We start from the raw sequence: 23,160 nt of genomic DNA, 5'->3' as shown, positions 1-23,160 counted from the left end.
AAGGAAGGTTTTGAGTGAGGAACAGAAGGGTTAAAATGAACCCTTCTGCAAATCGAACAGTTCTTTTCCACACTCCTCCCTGCATGCCTCCTTACTCTTACAACCTCCAATCTTAATAGTACTGCTATCTTTGATGCTTGTAATGCAATTCTATACTCTCTTTATTTATTGAATTAATCTAGTACATTCATTTGTTGACTCCTTCGAAACATCTATAAAACAGGTCAAAATCCAGTTCAACTAATGATCTGCTATGATTCCAAAACAAAAAGCCAGGAAAGCCGAGTTCAGCCGGCCCACAATAGAAAGTTCCCTTTCAAGATTAGAACCTGGGTCGCCTACGTGAAAGGCTGTGTTATTAACCCCTACACCACAGAACTGTACATTTGCCAGGTGTCAGTATAGCCTCTTGTCTCTAACCTGAACAAATCCTCCTTTGCCACCGGCCGTTTTAAAAGTGAATTGGCCATTCATGAATGACATTGATACAGTTAAACTGACTAACGTCCACCACAAATACCGTCTATGTATTGCTTTTGCCAGTGATTGGCTTACTAGTATCTACTAACTTCCTAGGAAAAATCATAAGAATTTAGCAATTGCTAGCGAGACTTTAAATGCACTTTTCCATGCCAGAAACAGTCGCAATATAACCGTATAGAGTTTAGGTTAAGGCTTACTATAACATAACTACTGTATGTTAAGCTAGCAAATGTGTTTGTCTATCATGACCCAAAATGCATGCACAGATGCTTACTTCAGAAATCCACCAGACACAGTCGCAATATAACCAGAAACTGTTTTATTTCAGGTTTACTATGATGCAGATACTAACAGTTTTAACCAGCGAAGTTTTCGTCTATACGGAATAATTCATAATGCATACTTCGCTTCGCCTGCGAAGAGATACAAACACAGGACCTTTAGTTCACAAGTCCGCCTCTCTAACCACTACGCTATTTAACAAGAGTCAGTCAGTCAGTCAGTCAGTCTGTCTTCATTTGACTTGGACCGCTTACACGGTCCGGCAAAAACAGTTACATCCATTGCTCTACAGAGACAGTGTTTTGTATAAGCAGGGCTTTAGATCCTGGACTCTTTGCACTCTGTTCTGCAAACAACTGCAGTGACAATGACAAAACGGGCTGAGCTGATTAGCAGGATTTTATTGAGTCAACTCCCATAGAACCATAGTTATTTAATTGTGAAGGCCTACAATATCTCCCTGGAATAACTGTCTAAAACCAGCGCATTAACGGATCCATGGGAGGGACCAGGGATCCACCAGCAGACAGATCCTTTTCATTAGGATCCGGCAGTGCAGAGGGACTGACTGTAACGATTCAGCGTGTTTAGCTGTTGCTCATACCTCACAGTTTTACAGTTACTCTTATTCAGGGTGAGGAAATAGCTAATATTGTGTCAAAACACACCTTTAAGTAAACATGCACTCTATATAACGGAATGTTCAAACTAGGTGAAATCTAACTTCTTTTAACCAAGTTAAACTTCTCAAAAGGCACCAAACTGGTGGAATGATATATTTACAGTGGGGCAAAAAAGTATTTAGTCAGCCACCAATTGTGCAAGTTCTCCCACTCAAAAAGATGAGAGAGGCCTGTAATTGTCGTCATAGGTACACTTCAACTATGAGAGACAAAATGAGAAAATCACATTGTAGGATTTTTTATGAATTTATTGGTAGATTATGGTGGGAAATGAGTATTTGGTCAATAACAAAAGTTCATCTCAATACTTTGTTATATACCCTTTGTTGGCAATGACAGAGGTCAAATGTTTTCTGTAAGTCTTCACAAGGTTTTCACACACTGTTGCTGGTATTTTGGCCCATTCCTCCATGCAGATCTCCTCTAGAGCAGTGATGTTTTGGGGCTGTCACTGGGCAACACGTACTTTCAACTCCCTCCAAAGATTTTCTATGGGGTTGAGATCTGGTGACTGGCTAGGCCACTCCAGGACCTTGAAATGCTTCTTACGAAGCCACTTCTTCGTTGCCCGGGTGGTGTGTTTGGGATCACTGTCATGCTGAAAGACCCAGCCACGTTTCATCTTCAATGCCCTTGCTGATGGAAGGATGTTTTCACTCAAAATCTCATGATACATGGCCCCATTCATTCTTTCCTTTACACGGATCAGTCGTCCTGGTCCCTTTGCAGAAAAACAGCCCCAAAGCATGATGTTTCCACTCCCATGCTTCACAGTAGGTATGGTGTTCTTTGGATGCAACTCAGCATTCTTTCTCCTCCAAACACAACGAGTTGAGGTTTTACCTATTTATCTATTTTGGTTTCATCTGACCATATGACATTCTCCCAATCCTCTTCTGGACCATCCAAATGCTCTCTAGCAAAACTCAGATGGGCCTGGACATGTACTGGCTTAAGCACGGGGACACACGTCTGGCACTGCAGGATTTGAGTCCCTGGCGGCGTAGTGTGTTACTGATGGTAGCCTTTGTTACTTTGGTCCCAGCTCTCTGCAGGTCATTCACTAGGTCCCCCCGTGTGGTTCTAGGATTTTTGCTCATCGTTCTTTTGATCATTTTGACCCCACAGGGTGAGATCTTGCGTGGAGCCCCGGATCAAGGGAGTTTAGCAGTGGTCTTGTATGTATTCCATTTTGTTATAATTGCTTCCACAGTTGATTTCTTCACACCAAGCTGCTTACCTATTGCAGATTCAGACTTCCCCGCCTAGTGCAGGTCTACAATTTTGTTTCTGGTGTCCTTTGACAGCTCTTTGGTCTTGGCCATAGTGGAGTTTGGAGTGTGACTGTTTGAGGTTGTGGACAGGTGTCTTTTATACAGATAACAAGTTCAAACAGGTGCCATTAATACTGGTAACGAGTGGAGGACAGAGGAGCCTCTTAAAGAAAAAGTTACAGGTCTGTGAGAGCCAGAAATCTTGCTTGTTTGTAGGTGACCAAATATTTAACAGAGGAATTTGCCAATAAATTCATCTTTTTAAGTGGGAGAACTTGCACAATTGGTGGCTGACTAATTTTTTTTCCCCCCACTGTGTATATATATATATATTCTAATGTGATAGTTTTGCATTATCTGTTAATGCAGTATTACACTATTAGAGAATGTTTCCACTCGTTAAGTGCAATACTTTTACAGTTTCCTTCTTTGGTACAATTCACACAAGTATGTGGAAATATTTCACCATTCTTAGTAGCACAAACACAACAGATCATCAAAAAAAAACATTCACAACTCTAAGTACATCTGACATTAAATGAGTACAACATAACATCTTGTTTCACATTGAATACATACAAAGTACATGCATAACTTCGATAAGATTTTCTTCTCTATTGTTAAAATACTTTTAACTATCACTATGCTCATTGTTTAAAATGCATCATCACTCAACCACTTGGTGGATATACTGTATGTATTTTACATTGTTTTGTCTGCAATGTTCAGAACGATAAGAATCACCACCCTCAGATCATTGATTTCTATGTGACCTTTGTGGGACTTAAACCCACAACCTTGGTGTTGGTAGTGTGAGCCACAAAAGACCACTGCATTGCCTATGTACAATACAATAGCGTGATAAACAGGACATGATTGCCATCCACAGTAGTACCGCCACTGGTAAGCATATATCCATATAAACCATGTGAACACTGGCAATGTCGTTCAACAGGGAGCAGAATAGACAGCAATGCAGAGGAATAAATCAGAGAACTACAAACTGAAATGCTGTGAACTACAAACTGAACTGCTGTGATCCATCACAAGTGCATCTTTGTTTATGAAGCAGGCATCGACCGGGCCAAAAAACCTTACAGGTGACCAATGTCAGGTTTGGATTTGCCATGCCATAAGATTTTTCTTGGAGTGCATGGCAAAATGAAGATATTTATTGTGACATGAACAAGATATCATGCCCAAATGCCAAATACAGAATTAATGCAAATAAGTGTAGTGTGAGCTAAACATTGACATTTATTTTATATATTTCTGATAGTGTTTGTTACACTTGTTTAGACAAAAAAAAAACATGCTGCAATAAAAGTTTCTTTTTTGCATCAATGGTCGTAGAAGATGTCTTCATTGTTCACACTCTGGTTTTGGGACAGTATTCTTAGTTCGTTATACAACACATTACCAAGGTATGAAATAAATGTTTTCAACTGGCAGAAGATTTTAAATGCTCCCAAGGTCCATATTTGCCCAGAAGATTGATCACACTTTATGATTGAAGATTAAAGCATGATCCATTATTGGCCTAGATTTTATGCTAAACCAAGTCAAATGAAGGCTTTAAACCTATTAGGCTTAATGTGATAATACAAGGCTACTGGGACCATCTTTGGCAGAGATCTACTCATACTACTTTTGTGGGCACATTTATAAAGCAGCCCAGCATGGTCCATTATCTCAAATATATACCAGTCGGCACAAAAATCTAAGCTATATCACAGTTAAATGTGCCTTCACAAAAGGTAGCCCATTAATGTTATTGCACTTAACTGGATGAAGTGGCCTGAAATAACTTGAGGACTCAGTCATCTTTATTTCTTTTAAACAGCTCAAAGGCTTGCAGTGCTATATCAAATGAAAATAGGAAATTGCAGACTAGTTCTCCTTAGAGACTGTAACCCGGATTTGAAAAATTGGCAAAAGAAATTTGTCACAATTTTACCATGAAACATTGTTTAGGTTGATGATACTATTGATAATGTGAAAGAAACACACACAAAAAGAAATTAATAAATGAGCAAAAAAGCAACACAGAAAATTAACAGGTGGGTTTGTTGGAGGGCTTTTTACAGAGCAGTTTCCCTAAAATGAATCCAAACTCTCCTTCAAGTTCAAAAGTTGGAAAAACCGGTCATTATTTTAGAAGAATAATTAAACTGATTAATTATATCCTACTGAATCAACTGTGGCTGGTGGTGATGTGTGGTGAGATAGCAGGTTGTATTTTTGTAGCAGGTTGGTAATTTCAACATGGTGAACATGTAACTGTCGTGCACCCTTAACCTTTTCACTGAAACTAGACTAGCAACAAGAATGTCCTAAAAGTGCCCACAAATTGTGTCTTAAAAAAGAAAAAACCTTTTTCCCTTACCCCAAAAAACCTTAATGACTTTTGGCTGGGCATCTCACAACAAGTGGGATGATACATTCATATTATGATGATTAAATAATAATCTCACGTCATTAGTCCTACTGAACACCTAAACCTTCATATTTTAATCAGCGTATGGTCATAATAGAAGGTAAATATATGCAAATTAGATCACCTGGGGGTCAATGGTTAGCAAGTGAAATGATTGCCAGCTTGCCTGCTTTTGTCATAATTATTCAAGATGGCACATTTTACTGGCACATTGATTCATGTAGCAATGTAAGCTAGTAAATAAAGAATGACATCATACATGAATCCCTCCATTTTTATGAAACTTTGCTATTAGTAGTTAGAACCTTGTCTTATTACAGCAACTTCCAACAGGCTCATAAGGGTCAGAGATTGGGAAGAGCACACTCTGAGACATAATCAAGCCGTGCTTCTTTCCACACTGCTCACTCAACCTGGATGTTAGCTGAGACCAATGCACTTGGGGGAGAAAGCTCCTTCAGCTAACGGTTATGATTAGGTTGGAGGTGCATGACCCAGTTGAGGGATTTGCTAAAGTGCATTGAGATAAGGAATACTTAGCCATTTTCAACTTTCCTTAGCTGGGGGAGATGTAAGAATGCTCCTCATTGTAACCTTGTGGTCACAACACATTGTGACACACCCCATTATTAAACACTGCAATATGTAGTCCATCATTTACATTAATGAAAGAATAAAAGGTGTCATGTTATATCTTATTTGGCCAGCATCCGGGAGGTTTGGCTAATCATAGGACAAGAGGAACACACAGACTGAGTCTTTCAGAGAACGAAAATATTCCCGAAGCCACACCATAACAAGGGGCGAGGAAAGCAAGGGAAAAAGGAATGCCCTAGCACTGAAAAGACGGCTATTAGACAGCACCTGTATGACTCTAGTGTCTGTTTGTTTTGTTTAGTATAGCACTGAGTTGTTGTAGGTGTTGTGCATGTTGTGGGATATTGTATAGGCAAGCTCCTGTCTTCTGCTTACATAAGCTCCTATTTTGAGTGTATTATTCTGTCACCCATTTTTTAGGTTTGTTCATCAAATGTTCTTGTTTGAACTAAAACGGAATTTACATTTAATATAGCCTTGGTATATTATATAACAGACTCTATAATGTTTTTTGTGAATGAGATTTTATTGAATTGTTACATAGGGATGTGTTCTCAAATGTGCTCAATATGCCTGACCGAATATTTTTTTATAAACAAGCAAACAAAGACAACATCATGGGTTGTTGGCTCATAAATCTCCCACCTTTACACTTGTGTTGTTGTTTTTGGTTGGTGTTTAAATTTTTTAGGAAATATAGAGTGAAGAGATAATTCTAAATATTTCCTTATTGCTTACACTAACCCAAACCTCTGAGATATACCAAAACAGTGTTGAGGTTTTTGTTCTTTTAAATGAACTTTGAGTTAATTTAGTGATTGAACACTTATTTACTACATTTATAGAATTGTGTAGACATTCATATTTTGCTAAGCAACAAGGGTATGTGAACTATATTTGGGGAAAGTTTATTTGAATAGGTTTTTAAATAGTGCTCCAGTATAATGTGGTGTATTTATAGATTTAATAATTTGAAAGAAATCAAATAGTACAAAAAAGTATACGTTTCATATATTAAAATACAAATACAATTGTAGTTTATAGTCAAGCCCTAAAATGTTGCATAGTGGATTAGATAACCATACAGTGCATTCAGAAGGTATTCAGACCCCTTCACTTCTTCCATATTTTGTTATGTTACAATTGGAATAAATCGATTTTTCCTCATCAATCTATGCACAATACAACATAATAACAAACTAAAAACAGTTTTTCAAATGTATAAAACAAAGAAATTGATCCATAACTAGAAATTGCCAGTTAATTGTCTGCATGTGACCTTAGACAACTACTACAGCCAACAAGATGTTATGAGGATGTCTTGTTTCATATTTCACAAACAAAACATAAACATTCTAAGGTGTTTACTAGTATGCTGGGCACGACCACCTCACTCACCCAGTGTTTAGGTGGATGTTTGTGTGCTGTGTTTTTAGGCCTAAGGCTGTTGACTTACCCAGCTTGCACTTCTTTGTTCTTGTTCACATCAATAGTGGTGATGGAATGCTTTGCTCCAGACTGTACTTCCCAATCCACAGTCCACTGGGCATTCTTTGACACGGTTCGCAGCAGATTCACCCCTTTCTTCGCCTTGACCCTGCAATCGAATGATAAAAGGAATAAATCATCTTTATGAACATCCCATGATTTATCTGCAAGGTTAGAGGTTGTCAGTTTATTTATATAGTGTAGTTTCCTTATATGCATAGCACTGTAATTAATTGTGGCAAACGCAATTGACAGATTAAGGTAGATGGACAATGTGATGATATATCAGATCTAAAGGCTAAAGCTTTCACACTGTAATTTGAAAATTGTGTTCAAAGAGAGTATTTCGTATTAAGTTAGATGGACAATGTGATGATATATCAGATCTAAAGACTATACTGTAGCTTTCACACTGTAATTTGAAAATTGTTATAAGAGAGTATTTTTTATTCAGCCAAATGCATATTAAGCAGCATGCAAAGTCCACTCCATTTTCTTTGGTTACAGAATATTTTCATAGAGCTTGAATATTCTACAGTACTAGTGTTTTTTAAGACTACGATCCATTTCAATGACTCTGATTAATTTCCTCATACAAATGAGAGGTTATGAGGAATTACCCTGGGGTGCGCATGGTGAACTGAGCTCGCCATTGCTCTCGCACAAAGCCGATTAATGAGTGAGCACAGCAAATCAGAAAGGTACAGCTGTGACTAGTAATAAGCAAGCACATATTCTGTTAGACACTTGCCAGCTTTGCAGCTCTGATAGAGGCAAATGGAGGAGCTTGTGTGAACTACTTTGGTTAAGACACTACTATTATTTATTTATTCCACACAGATGCCTTCTGCCATGGCAACTTCTACTAAGCACTATGCTGAAGTGGCTGACTGCTAAACAGAACCTGTTAGATTTTAATGCTTCGAACCCTCAAGGTCATACAGAAATAATACAGGACTGCACCTTTGCAGTCTAAAATATCAGTGGATGTTCACAGTGCAAACACATATGCTCTGATTAAATGACTGAGAAATTATCTTTAACACTCTGACTTTAATTCCTTCATAAACTGTGGTGAATAACACTATTTAGCAGATTTAGGTAATTTAGAGTGGCATATTTCATCCACCTATCCTTCAGTAAATTGCTTAGAATTTCAAATACTGTGGTATACATTCCCTTTAAAGGCTGTGGTTAGCACCTTTGAACACAACATGCCTGTGATTCCTATCGTAAGCACTTTCCAACACAATATTTCAGTGATGTCCTCTGTATCATGAACAGCAATCTCAAATATCACCCCAATCACTTTAAAATCTATGTTCTTCATCACTCCAAGTACAACTTAGAGGTTTGACAGCCAGCTCAGAGGTGTGTTGATAAAATACCGGAAGGAACGCGATGGAAGAAAGCCTGGCTGGCAAGAACAGGTTCTTTAGTGCTGCATACTGTAAAATTAGAATGATTAAACAAATTAAAAACCTTGCAGCTGCTAATGTTAACATCTGATACAGAAGCGACTCATATCCTGCAGACGGAAATGATTGTTAGTGTGGTGGCAGACACAGCAGGGGAAACAAATTGACATATCATAAAACAGCAAACTATCGCTCACTGTGCTATTTGGGAAGTCGAGAGTCAGCAGTATGCTTTACAGGTTATTATAATGCGACCCAGGCATCGTAATTTAATCGTAAAAGCTTATTTTTTTCGGTCACTATATTCAAAGTCTGGCCGAAAGCTTAAAAACGGCAAGAGGAAAATCATTTAGGGGGCAAATCTTCCACCGGTTAACCCCATCCTGTTTTCAAACACTCGGTCATTTTGCCTTTGAACTGCCTGCTCCCTCTGCACCAACCTGATAAAGCAGTGGTGGCACAACTTTGAGGACTGGACCATGACCAATAGAGCAGGTTGCAGGTCCCTGTTTGTCAATGAGGCCTTGGCTTACTCTTATCTTTCCTTCTATGCTCTGGCCCACTGTGTGAAGAAAGAAAAAAAGCTTCATTGATAATGTGCATCTTATTTTTCAAATGTTAAATCTTTGGAACGAGATGGGAATCTCTGTTGGATAATCTGTATGTTGGATTTGTGCACACTGGGGGAACACCCTTTCCAAACCGTAAACCCACAAAAAAAATGTTTAATTGTTTTTGTTCTGATTAAAGAAGACTGAGGAACTAGTCCAGCTCCACATGTCACCTTCAGTACAAACCTCACAAGATTACACAAGATGGAACTCAGTTCAAAGAGTCAAAGATCAAGACATGTCCTCTGATGCATACCTCACCAAGTCGTTCTACTTCTTCGCTAGCTCAACCTGGTGGTATTCGCTGGCATATGCATGCTTAGGGACAAACAATATCCAAGGCCAACAACCGCGTTTGAGCTTGCAGTCGACTAACCTACCACAAGACCTAATTAGGGTGCACTGAGACAAGCCAGGCCCGTCTGACATTCTACTCATCCAACCTGGACGGCACTGAGACAATTTTCACTGCCTTCCACAGGACCATATTCCATAGGATCTTATAAGGATGCCTCAACTACAAGACTTGCTTGTCAATGTGGTTTCAAGTAATTTCAATGAATGAGTAATAGATGATTATAATCGCGATAGTGTACCACATCTACATGTTAATTGAGCAAATAACCTGGTTCCGTTAACAGCAACAGTTGACTGTGCTTGAGATTCATGTGTGCCGACCATCCAGCTACATCTGCCCTTTCCTTCACTCTCATTTGAGTTTCCAGGCTCTTCCAGACAACTCCCTGTGCTCTGCTTAACTGTTACCGCAATTCCCATGAGTGAAATTATCAAGCCTTCAACAAACCCGTTGTTTACAGAATGCCAACCACTCACAGATTGAACCGGGTTTTTTTGGCAGTTGCTAGTGAGAGTATGTTGCACTGGGAAGTGCCAAAAACAAACATTTGACCAAAGTGACAGCGATAAGAGGTCATATATGAAGTGCAGTGCCGCTGTAGGGTGGCCCATACTCTAATGGATAGGTTCTGTCCCTACATTGGTAGACCAAGATCCGCAAAAGCACAGGCAAAAAAATAACTAGGAACTAAAATGTCAGCACTCGAATGTCTCAAAGGCATAAGCTGCACTCCCTTTTGCATTACTACAAAAACAAGGCATCTCCCACAACTAAATATGGCCAGCGAAGCCTTTTTCCACTCATCTGTAGACTGAAGCTCCATTAGTTTCTTTTAGGGGCCACTTTACAGACAACTTCTCAACTTGGGAGCTCTGCAGTCACAACAAATTGCCATTCATGACAATATATTATTTAGCTATAAATGTACGCTTTTCCTTGTTGCTGTGCTTAAAGCAATCCTGGTTTTATATCTTGTGTGATGTGATTCAGTCACGCAATTGGCTGTGCGTGACAAAGCTTTTGCATGTATAGTATGTTTAAACAAACTTGTGAAACTCTATTTTGTTTCCGGGACTTTGCACCCCCAAAGTAGCAGTCAGCTAATGTGAGGCAAAAACACCACCATTAGCTGTTTACCAGCGGCCTCCATGAATACACTGACAAAGCTATTATTTCAAAGCTGTCACAACACTAACAGATTACGCTTACAAGGTGAGCTGCAAGCGACTGCTGTAGACAATAGCACAGGGGAGTATTAAATACCCTTTCACACAAAGCCACCATTCAACAGAGGTCCACTGTGCCTACAGGTAGTTATTGGTTCAATTGTAGTATTGTGATCTCAGATATTGTGTATGCCAGATCACGCTGTTTCACATATAATACTATATAGTTATGAACATGACCATAATCCTAACTTTTATCCCTCATACCTGTACATTACATCAAAAGGCTCACCAGGCTCACCTTTGACTATAAAGGAAGAAAGACACAGACAGTGACATAGCTTCGTTTTGGATTGCCTTGGGGCAGACGTACATGCCCGCTGCTTATTATCGTAAGAATATGAGAGGAACGTCAAAACGCGTCAGCATCACGGTCAACTTCGTCAGACTGACTCCATAGCCATTTGGACATTCTGCCATAATTGGCAGCGGAGCAGCCATCAGGAAAGACGCTCGCATTGCAAAGAGACGCCCGGCGCCGTAAAAAGATCTAAGGCACTCGTCACACTGCCGATGCTCGTTTGACAGTAAACCGAGTGGCCAGCCCAAGCCATGTGAAGGGCCAGCCGCCACGAGCCCAGAATTATCAGCGTCTTCTGCACTCTCACTAAGACGAAAGATGATAAGAGACGTGGACAGAACAGGATGACCCGACAGTCAGGATTTACTGTAATCTGACAAATCATCTGAAGAGAAAGGCACAGAGAATAGCTTTACAGAGTTTTTTTGTTGAGCGGAAGATGCCGGGTGGAGGTGTATAACTCTAGATGTAACAGGGCTTCATTTGAGCGTGCGTAATGTATATTCCAGGCGACAGACGTGTTCTACGGGATGAGGGCGAAAGGAGACGAATGGGGGAAAATACAGTTTTGACAACGCAGAAAAGGGCCTTTCAAATTATATTTATGCATTCCTGAAAGTTATCCGGATTTTTTGAAGGGATAACAGTTGACAGTCTTGATAGTTTGATCAGCTCTGCACTTGGCCTCTTTTTTTTTAACACATCTAGGTTTCAAGTCTGAGTTAGCTTCCATAGAGCAAACAGACCAGGAGAAAGTGGATGCAGAGGAGAGATGCTTTTTTCCAATCACATCAAGAGTTTCAACGCCTGTTTCAAATATGACTCCTGACTACTTACAAAGAAACGCAATTACAGGCACAAAAACAGAAGCTGCTGGAAAGCCGTTTGCTTTGGAGGAGGGAGGTGTGGGGTGAGGACACTTCCTGTCTTTAAGTGGATGGGGATACTGACGTCTTCTCCCCGAAGTGGAGACTCCCTTTTCTGTGCACTCATGGGACTGTTGAAGATGCGCACATGCGCGCAGACACACACACACACACACACACAAAAGCACACAAACCCACACACCTTTACAGATATACACACAGCAAAGAAAAGGCAGCAATGACGGTAGCTGGGAATCCGTCCTCCTGGAAAACAATTATTCTAAGTAGTTTTCCCATCAGCCAGAGCCATAAGCAGAAGACCCTCGGGTGAGCCAGAACCTTTCTGTGCAGGCAATCGGAAATAAAATGCTGCTCTCCAATTTATTTGATAAGGCGAGTGGAACTCAGTGCTGCCAACAGATGCGGAGAACAAGAAAATCAGGGCCTCTCTGAAACCAAGTTGCTGACCTTTTCAGAGTTCATATCACTATGCATACATATATTTATATTTTTACCCAGCGTTACTTAATAAAAAATAATAATAATAAAGGACAAAAGAAAATAAAGAAAAGTTCCAGAGTCCTATAGTTTGCACTGCAGATAAATCCACCACTAGTCAAACAAAGGTTACTAGGCGTTGGGTGGAATGACAAACCATCCATCCCACAAAGGAGAAACACTTGTCTGGAAAGTAATACCAAAATACTGTGTAGAAAGAGAGAGAGAGTGATAGAACGTGAATAAAGGCATTTGTGCCTAAATAAATGCTGCAAGGACAAGAGCAAGTTGTCACATTGTGATTGGATACTAGCTGAGGAATTTGCATACTGATACACTAGAGAAGGTGAAGATGATTTCCAGGGCGGGGGACCTTCACAATTACACTGGAAAGCAGTGTGAGATTAAGTGATGGGGAGAATCATATTATTGCTATGCGGTTCAGAAAGCCTTTCCTCTCCCCATTTCAGAGACTGAAAAGCAACAATGACGCCATATAGTAATTTGATGGAGAGATAAATGTCATGTCAGGCCCTTCTAAAGATCAAGAAAATATCACTGAATGTCAGAGAAAATGTAGGCAACCTGGAACTAACTGACAAAGTAAGAAAAACAAGAGGACCAAAAGCATAATTCCTTGATTTGGCTTAGCATATTTTTTTTTTTTTAGAAAGTATGAAAATGATCATGAAAGAATATGAACAACTCCTACCACCTGACAGAGTGATTACACAAGACAATCACAGGGGGGTTCCGGCCTTCATTAGGCGTCTCAACAAGAACCTCTGCTTCTTAACGGTGATGGCCTCATGCGGTTGTTGCTGCTGTCAGTGGGCCACGTCTGTTGTCCAAAAGGAAGCCCAGCCTTTCACCCACCATGTCTCATTCTGTTCACGTGATTCTCTGTCACCCCCCCACACACACCTTTATTCCCCTCGCTTTGCACCTATCCTCTTAAAAGGATAATATACAACACGTAGCTGTTTGATTTAACTTTGACTACATGTTGCCAGAGGCTTTTCATGGGCTCTGTATGAATAGGTCATTCAACTCACTAACCTGTCCTGTCGCAACCGATGCCCTGATACCACATTATGTTGGGTTCATTGGCTTTAGTGACTGGAGCCTATAAAGGAATGGTGAGCCGTCTTCCTTAAGGACAGTAAATGGAGAAGACACAGTACTAATGTCCTCTCACTGGGGCTAACCTCCTCCTTAACTGCAATGCAACCCAGCCTTGCATGCTCCTTGTTCTACTATGGGTGCAGAAGTGCAGTACCAGAAATAGGCCACCTGGTGGCCCTCTCTTCACTGGGAGGAATGGGGATGGGCCATGAGATAGGACTGGGGGTTTTGAAACTAGTAAATGCAAAGTATAAAACATGCCACCAGTTTGAGAAATAAAAATGAGAATCATTAGTTGATAATCGTTTTGCTCTTCCTAGACATAGCCAGGTCATTTAGCGTATAAAAAGAGGATGTACAGTTTGTGAAGACATCTTGAAAACTAGTCCTAAGATGAAGCCGCCCTTCAAAGTTACGTGGTATTTAGCTCGCACTTCTTCACTAAAAACAGATATAGAGAAAAAGATGAAAAGGAAATAAAGGACTAGTAGCACAGCATTGCTCTTCCTGAAAAAGACCTGGTGGGGTTAGGGACATTAACCCACGTCATAGGAAGAGGCAAGTTGCCATTACTCCCCATGACCTCCACCTCACCTCCAGCTGAAAACATGCCTCTGTTTAATACACTTCAACCTGTCCTCATGGCAACCTCGCCAAAATGTATTTTCCCCAAGCTGTTGTTGAATCGCTCTGCTTCTGCTCCCTCCATCCAATCCCTTCCTTACACCCCCCCTCCTCTCTTTTCCCCGTTCGTTCGTTTTCCCTTTTCTTTCTTCTCACCCCCGCCACTCTAATTACCTTGCTTGCCAAATGATCCAAATGACTGTGCCTTGAGTTAAAAGCTGAGAGCCCTTTACGGCTCTCGACTCTTGGAGTTGGAGGAGGAGAGCTAAATCTTAGAGGGATATAGCTAACTGCATATTGGTTAGTCAGTCCCTGTAGCGATTACATGCCCAGAGTGAATATGCATAGTTGTTGGCCAATCAAAATCAGCACAATCTGACGACCTCAGCTGTCGTCTTCTATCTACAATAAAATCTAAATATGCCAGATTCTGGGTTTAGAAGCCAACATTGGATCTAAGTAACAAACATCTACGCAAAAAGTTGGCATCATGCCAACTTCATCCTCAAAAACAACGGAAAATGGTTTTAAAAATGGGAGTGGCTAAACCATGCAGAGGCTGATTGTAATTGTAACTGACCCTGACAATGATAATGATCACTGTTCATCAAACTGTATAACGTAAAACGTGTGCCATAGCTAATAAAACCATGTGGGGTAGTGAAACTCAGAGAAATCATTCAAGGCCTGGCGCATTAGACGAGGGCTGTGGAATTACTTCTGCATATCAATAGAGGCTGTACACACACTCACACACACACACACACACACAGTGTTTTATGACTCTTTTGATCGTGTGTTTGTGCACAGGCCATGCCAACATTGACAGAGGTGACAATGACCCCCCCAAAACAAAGGAAATGGCATGGAAAACCCAGACCGCTGAGCTAGAGAAGGCTCTAACTTATTATTGTTGCAGCGACAATTTGCAATCTATGTTCCATCAAAGGCTCAGACCAGATTACGAGGCATCGTGGCTGATGAGGCAACATTTTCCTTTCACACACTCAGGGCCTGCGGTTTTTAGAGCAAGTTTGTTCAAATGGAACAAAGATTCTTTTGTGTGACTGGGCTTTTATAAAAGCAGCATAATGCTCTCTCAATCTCACTTGCCTCTCTCTCTCCCTACATGAGATAGGGCAGAGGGTACTAAGGACAAAACCCTGAGCCTGCTCTGATTTAGCCAGGGAGGCATAGGATGCTAAGCATTTTTTCCTATTCAGGACTCAACCAGACTATTATTTGCCAGGTATAAAAGGTAATGTGACACAATGCTCCAGGCACACATCATCTAAGGCAACAAAATCTAACAATAGCATGTCGAAGCCATAGACATTAAGGGGAAAAAAACATCAGCATGAAGTCAAGACAATTAAGACCACATAGTCTGATGGAGTTATGTTTCACTTTGTGCTTGGACCATATTACCCAAATGTTTTTGGCCAAATACCAAGCAGCTGAAAGAAATGAGTGGCAGTACATTGGGAAAATCCCACATTTATACTCCCCGGTGCATTCCTCCACATACCTCCACTAACTCCCAGAGCACCTGGCCCTCTTATCCAAGTCTTCAACACCACATAATATGACACCCTGAGGGACTGCTCAGCACAATAACGCTGAGCCTAAGGTCTGGGGACATCTGCTGGAACATGGCTGTCTGTTCCAATTGTCTGTCTGCCATACACTGAGCTCCCCTACCCCCACACAGGTTAACCAGGAGCTGTTTGCCATACACTGAGCTCCCCTACCCCCACACAGGTTAACCAGGAGCTGTTTGCCATACACTGAGCTCCCCTACCCCCACACAGGCTAACCAGAAGCTGTCTGCCACACACTGAGCTCCCCTACCCCCACACAGGTTAACCAGGAGCTGTCTGCCACACACTGAGCTCCCCTACCCCCACACAGGGTAACCAGGAGCTGTTTTGCCATACACCAGGCTCCACTACTCTCACACAGGCTAACCAAAAGCTGTTTGCCAATATCAAAACCCTTGATATTGGTATAATTACTTTCTGAAATGCCTTAGATCATCAAAAGTACCTTCCCAGAAATATTGTGCTGCATATTTTTTTCAAGAAACAAAAACATGCCTTCGTTCTGCTCATCCATGCCTAAAAGCAGAAGCAGGAAGTCCCAGTGGTGAGGACTGTAGATCACTGGTCTGAGCAGTCAAATCTATGCGACAGAAAGGTTTTGAACCAGGCGCACTGGGGAATGTTTAGAGGCCTTTGGCGAGAAAATATGTAGCATATAACGGTAAAAGCATAACCTTTTACCGTTATATCAAGAGATGCATGAAGGATGTTGTCCACATAGACTATTAAAACATGTCCTAATCAGAAACTGTGGATTAATACTGTAGCAGCATCCTCACAAAACTGGAAGTACACACCACTGCATATAACCATGACCTTCGCAAACCAATCAAAGAGGCAAAAGATCAGTAGCATAAGTACAAATTAGTCACAACTTTGATTAAGTCAGACATGAGAGACATGAGAGGAATGAGGCAGGGACTTTAACTGATTATAAAGAAATAACCAGCCTTGTAATGGACATCTGCACTCTCCCTAAATATCTTCTTGGCGTTTGAGGAAAACAACACTGAGCCTTTTACGAGAGCCCCTTGTGCTAAAGTGGACTGTGGGTTTTTGTGCACAACATGAGTAGGACTTCCAAGCAGGTTAACACAACGCAGCTGGCCCAGACAGAAAGTCAAGTCCTCAGAGCCTACATAGATGAACTAGTGGGAGGGTTTACGGTCATATCCAGCCTTTCCCTTTACCAGTAGGTTGTCTCCACCTGTCATCGTCCCAGTCCCCAAAGGCACTGAAGAATTGTCTCCGACGACCCCACAAACATTTTCTAATACACTATTGAGACTATCCTCTTCGATTCCATTCCCGCTTGTTCACAGTGCTACCATGTAGCAGTGCTCTGCACCTTAGAGTCTTTTGCACACTCACATGTAAAAAAACACACTCAGCTCATCCGTGAACACTAACAATTGACCAACACAACTACAAATGCTCTTCATGGGTCTCACTCACCCACATTCAATGTAACTACAGGAACACATTCAGTCCACGCTTCTGTCCCATGTAGGCTATATCATGAACACAAGTGCTGAACACTTTCTATTGATTCATCAGGTATACATTAATTTCATATTTTCCTCATCATTTTTCTCTCTTAATTTCTGTTAGAAGCAAGGGATACTTTATTAAGCCCCAGAACAAGCATTTTTGACACATCTGTGTCAACCTATAACTGCGGCATAAGTGGACCAGACAACGGTAACTTTACCTATGTTGGTGAATGTCAATTAAGCTATTGAAATATATTTTTATGTTTCTGTGGGAAGGCAGAGCACACAGAGATGTCTAAATAGTTACTGAAGACTCTGGGCATAACCCAACGAACACACTGCCCACTCGCTGGTGCTACAAAGAGAAACGCTCCCATTCATGTCTAAAGAGAGCCAGCAAACCTCAGCAACAGTGGGTGAAGCTACGATCTGAGATAAAATCTCCCAGCGGCAGCGACTGTTGAGAGTTGAGAAATGTTCAAGGCTGAATCTGAAATTGCATACTACAGTGGGGAGAACAAGTATTTGATACACTGCCGATTTTGCAGGTTTTCCTGAAGTCTGTCATTTTTATCATAGGTACTCTTCAACTGTGAGTGACGGAATCTAAAACAAAAATCCATAAAATCACATTGTATGATTTTTAAGTAATTAATTAGCATTTTATTGCATGACATAAGTATTTGATACATCAGAAAAGCAGAACTTAATATTTGGCACAGAAACCTTTGTTTGCAATTACAGAGATCATATGTTTCCTGTAGTTCTTGACCAGGTTTGCACACACTGCAGCAGGGATTTTGGCCCACTCCTCCATACAGACCTTTTCCAGATCCTTCAGGTTTCGGGGCTGTCGCTGGGCAATACGGACTTTCAGCTCTCTCCAAAGATTTTCTATTGGGTTCAGGTCTGGGGACTGGCTAGGCCACTCCAGGACCTTGAGATGCTTCTTACAGAGCCACTACTTAGTTGCCCTGGCTGTGTGTTTCGGGTCGTTGTCATGCTGGAAGACCCAGCCACGACCCATCTTCAATGCTCTTACTGAGGGAAGGAGGTTGTTGGCCAAGATCTCACGATACATGGCCCCATCCATCCTCCCCTCAATACGGTGCAGTCGTGCTGTCCCCTTTGCAGAAAAGCATCCCCAAAGAATGATGTTTCCACCTCCATGCTTCATGGTTGGGACGGTGTTCTTGGGGTTGTACTCATCCTTCTTCTTCCTCCAAACGTGGCGAGTGGAGTTTATACCAAAAAGCTCTATTTTTGTCTCATCAGACCACATGAACTTCTCCCATTCCTTCTCTGGATCATCCAGATGGTCATTGGCAAACTTCAGATGGGCCTGGACATGCACTGGCTTGAGCATGGGGACCTTGCATGGGCTGCCGGATTTTAATCCATGAGGGCGTAGTGTGTTACTAATGGTTTTCTTTGAGACTGTGGTCCCAGCTCTCTTCAGGTCATTGACCAGGTCCTGCCGTGTAATTCTGGGCTGATCCCTCACCTTCCTCATGATCATTGATGCCCCACGAGGTGAGATCTTGCATGGAGCCCCAGACCGAGGGAGAACACATACTTGTTCTCCCCACTGTACATACTGCAAGTACGTATGTCACAGGTGATGAAGTACGCACTGTTTAGTATATAGTAAGCTAGTATGCCAGTATTGAGACTGAATGGGACATACTAAGTTGTCTTAGAATTTTGTCTCAACATGAGATCATTTTGTCACGCTTCAACATCATGCCAAGTTTAAATATTATCGTGACACCATTAAGCATTGTGTTAAACTGACTAATGTTTCTTATGAAGTTTACTTCAACAACAAATAACATCTATGTATGGCTATTGCCACTGGCCGTTTTAAAAGCTTATAAGCCAGTAATACTAATATCTTACTAATTGGAAAAGTCATAAGAATTGAGCCCATGCTAGTGAGACTGAAGTCGAACTTCCCACTGCCAAAGCTTTTAATTTCATGGCACACTGTTTTTCTTTCATATGTGAATGACATTGATGCAATAACTATCAATATAGGTGACCACAACAGACTTTTTCGTTGGGTGAAAAAACGAGAGAATCGTGGAAACCCCTCCTCTTTTACTGCACAAGGGGTTGTGGTCAACATTACCCCCCAAAAAATGGACGGATGCATACTCTGAAAACACACCGGAAATAGTAGACCATCCAGGAACTTTTGGAATATTATTTTGAAGTCCCTTCTCTATTCTACTCGCTAGCTTAAAATTCGCTCACTAGCTTAAAACATGGACAAGAAACTTGCTATTGCGGTGTCCGGTTTGCCCATTATTTATGATGCGTCTTTGACATCATACAGAGATATAAGCCTAGAAATTCATGCATGGAAGAATGTTTCAGAGATCATTGTGATCACCGGTGAGTGACACTGTAGGTTACATGCCTAACAGAGCCTAAAACTAAATAAATTGCCATTTGAACATTGAATCACACAAATAATAAATACTTATTCCTGGTTCTCGCTGAGCCCTCCCGAGCGGGCAGTGTTGACCAGAATGCGGCCTGTGCGATCCTCCAAGGATATGCCTCCCCAGACCATCACTGACCCACCACCAAACCGGTCATGCTGGATGATGTTGCAGTCAGCATAATTTTCACCACGGCATCTCCAGACTCTTTCACATCTGTCACATGCACTCAGTGTGAACTTGCTCTCATCTGTGAAGAGAAGGGGGCACCTGTGGCGGACCTGCCGATTCTGGTGTTCTCTGGTGAATGTCAATCGAGCTGCATGGTGCTGGGCTGTGAGCCTAGGTACCACTAGAGGACATCGGGCCCTCAAGCCACTCTCATGGAGTCTGTTTCTGACAGTTTGGTCAGAAGCATGCACACCGGTAGCCCGCTGGAGGTCATTTTGTAGGGCTCTGGCAGTGCTCCTCCTGTTCCTACTCGCACAAAGGAGCAGATACCAGTGCTGCTGGGTTGGTGCCCTTCTAAGGCCCTGTCCAGCTCTCCTCGTGTAACAACCCGTCTCCTGGTATCTTTTCCCTGCTCTCGAGACTATCCAGGGAGACACAGGAAACCTTTTTATAATGATTACTTGTTCCCTTATTTTTTGTGAGCAGTGTACATTCACTTGTCCTATGAAAACACTTCTTGTTTCTGGACAGAGGACCAGGAACAAGAAGACTAACTGTTAGTCCTTATACAACTCTAAGAACATCGGTGGTGGAAAAAATATGAATACAGCTTGTTTTGTCAATCAACATATTTCTTCACAAAATTCAATCAAGCGCGTTAGTTGGGAGAGAGCAGTATGTTTCATTGCCCTCACTCTAACCTGCTCTTCCTGAGTGTGAGAACAGAGTTTCAAGGCACATAGTCCAACAATTCAAGCGATTTATGATGTCAGGCATGTCGATTGCAGTTTGTCCATCGCAATTTAACCATAAACTGCACTCGGTCCGGCAAAAAGGTTGGCGGTGAACTCACATTGTGTGTAGACACTGCTGCTTTGACCACCACGCAGTAGCATAGAGTGATGTAGCATCCTCATTTTCTGTATACAACTCAAAGAAAATCGGTGCTGGGAAAAATATCTATACTATTTATAAATATTTTTTGTTCGTTTTTCGCAGAGTTAACTTCTTTCTTCACAAAGTTCTGTGAAGCGTATTGGTTGGGTGACAGAAATAACTTACAGTATGTTTCGTTGCCCTCACTCTAAACCGCTCTTCCTGCCTGAGAGAGTAGCGTGGGTCAAGACAGAGTCCTACACTTCACGCGATTTCATGATGATACCCATGTGGTTGCAGTTTGTCCATTGTAACAACCATAGACTGTTTTACTTTTGGCGTACTATAGCTATTGCTGTTTGTAACAAGTGAAGTTTTAGTTTATCCTCTACTAATCTTAATGTGTTTTGTCCCTGGCTGGATTTGATACCCAAACCTCTGTCTGGCAGACTGCGTGTCTATCCACTACACTATTAAACAATTGTCGGTCGGTCTGTCTGTCGATCTTCTCGGCCGGCTCGCTTACGCAATTCAAAAACACTAAACAGAAAATAAAAGTGCCCCTTCCCCTCCCTCTAGTTCGAGTCGTAACTAGATGTTGCTATTTTATCAATCAAATATCTAGTCTGCCTCAATAAGATATAAGAGAATGGAGATATTATAACCCTATCTTATTCCAGTCAATTGTTATGCCATGAGCTAAGCTTGAGCAGAAGATCATTGAAGATAACATTGCTGTAAATAATACCAACTAGAGTGTGCAAATGTCGTGGCACAGGCTAGCTGAAGAGAACATCAGCTTGCTCCTCTCAAAAGTTAAACGAAGCAGTGACTATTGCACACAATAAAAGAACACATTTCCCGACCTTAAACCACAGATAAATGTTCAATTGAAAGCGCAGACCATCGGATTAAGCTACCGGCTGATGTTCAAAGATATGGATGACAAACGTGATCCAAAAAGAAAGTAACAAAGCAATTCAATGGTGCCAATGGCAGTCGCGTGAACATCTTTTGCCGTTTTAGTTCATATTGATATTGTGCTACAATGTTAAAGGGAGCTAGCAAGTAAACATATTACTGCCACTTTTATACCTCCCGTAAATTGTCTATGTTCATGACAAATACAATTCGATATGATTTTAAATTACTGCTGTCACAACAAATGGGAGTTTTAGGATTGCAGGAGACTCAGCACAATGTGTGTCGTGTGGGGATCTCCCCATGCTGAACTTCTGTGTACAGATGTCAATGCCTTCGAAAGAATGTATCTTCTGACTGAAAAACTAACATTTTTTTTATATACATTTCCCTCCACACAGACCGATTTTTGATTCTGGGAAAGAAGGGAGAGAGTCCAATCAGCTATTTCAGGGCTGTTTTTGCCCTGGGTCTCCTGTTTGTCTATTGGGCTTTAATAACTTTAATAAAACGGTAAGGGGGTCATGGCTCCCCCACATAGCTAAGAGGCTGCTGCTAAATAGCCATTAGAGAGGATGGGAGGGCAACGGAAACAGCCATAACAACCCTGCCCCAGTTAGCTGGGAGGCATCAATAATAAGGGGCTCCGGCTTCCCAAATGTATTCTAATTTAAATCAGACTCGTGTAATGACCTCGCACCAAGGGAGGCCAAGGGAACGTCCACAGAAGGCCCTTTGGAAAAACACTGAGAAACGTGTTTCACACTTGATGGTCAGAGCTATCGTGGGGGCTTTACACTAGTCTGCCATGGGGTTGGAGTGCAGCGGCATCCGAGTGCAGGAGGAGGAAAATATCAACAGTGAAATAGCTAGAGTGGATGAAAAGGCCAATTCAGGTTGCGAGGCCCAAAGAATAGATAGAAACCACAAATGCTTGTTGTTGATGAGCCGGGTAAAATTGGAACACCCCCCTGCCCACGGACACACACATACACACATGCGTGCATGCACACACACACACACAGGTGTGCACACACACGTACACACACAGTTTTCAGGAACCGTGGAAGTACCCTCACATTCTGTTTAGCTGAATATGCAATGGTATACAACTGCACTTAGGAAACCTGTAGTTTGTCATATCACAAATCTTTATTTTCCTTTTCCAGGTTCAAACAGTGCTCACATTTTCACGATAGATACTAGGTATTCAGCTTTCTAGATTTGCCAGCTAACCCTGTCACCAGTCAATAGAGGGTAATCGAGTAATCAAAACAGTTCACACACTGTCACCATTTAGGAAATCGACATGCAGTGGGTCACATCAAGCTAATCACTATCTACATTATGCACAGAGTATTCAAAATGTGGGCACATTTG

The 23,160-nt window shown here is 41.5% G+C and overlaps 1 protein-coding gene across 2 annotated transcripts in view; it reads right to left on the bottom strand.

The window, feature by feature from the left end:
* tmem132e (transmembrane protein 132E) overlaps positions 1-23,160 on the bottom strand; it is a 289,644-nt gene that overhangs the window by 37,564 nt on the left and 228,920 nt on the right. For both annotated transcript variants that reach the window (XM_013134527.3, XM_010870842.3), the window contains exon 3: positions 7,213-7,353. In XM_013134527.3, the coding sequence (XP_012989981.2) occupies positions 7,213-7,353 (141 nt within the window). The remainder of the gene's footprint in view (positions 1-7,212; positions 7,354-23,160) is intronic.

The sequence above is a fragment of the Esox lucius genome, chromosome 7 (assembly GCF_011004845.1).
Source record: "Esox lucius isolate fEsoLuc1 chromosome 7, fEsoLuc1.pri, whole genome shotgun sequence".
Lineage (NCBI taxonomy): Eukaryota > Metazoa > Chordata > Actinopteri > Esociformes > Esocidae > Esox > Esox lucius.
The sequence above is the reverse complement of the archived record's forward strand: the minus strand, read 5'-3'. Positions and strand labels throughout refer to the sequence as shown.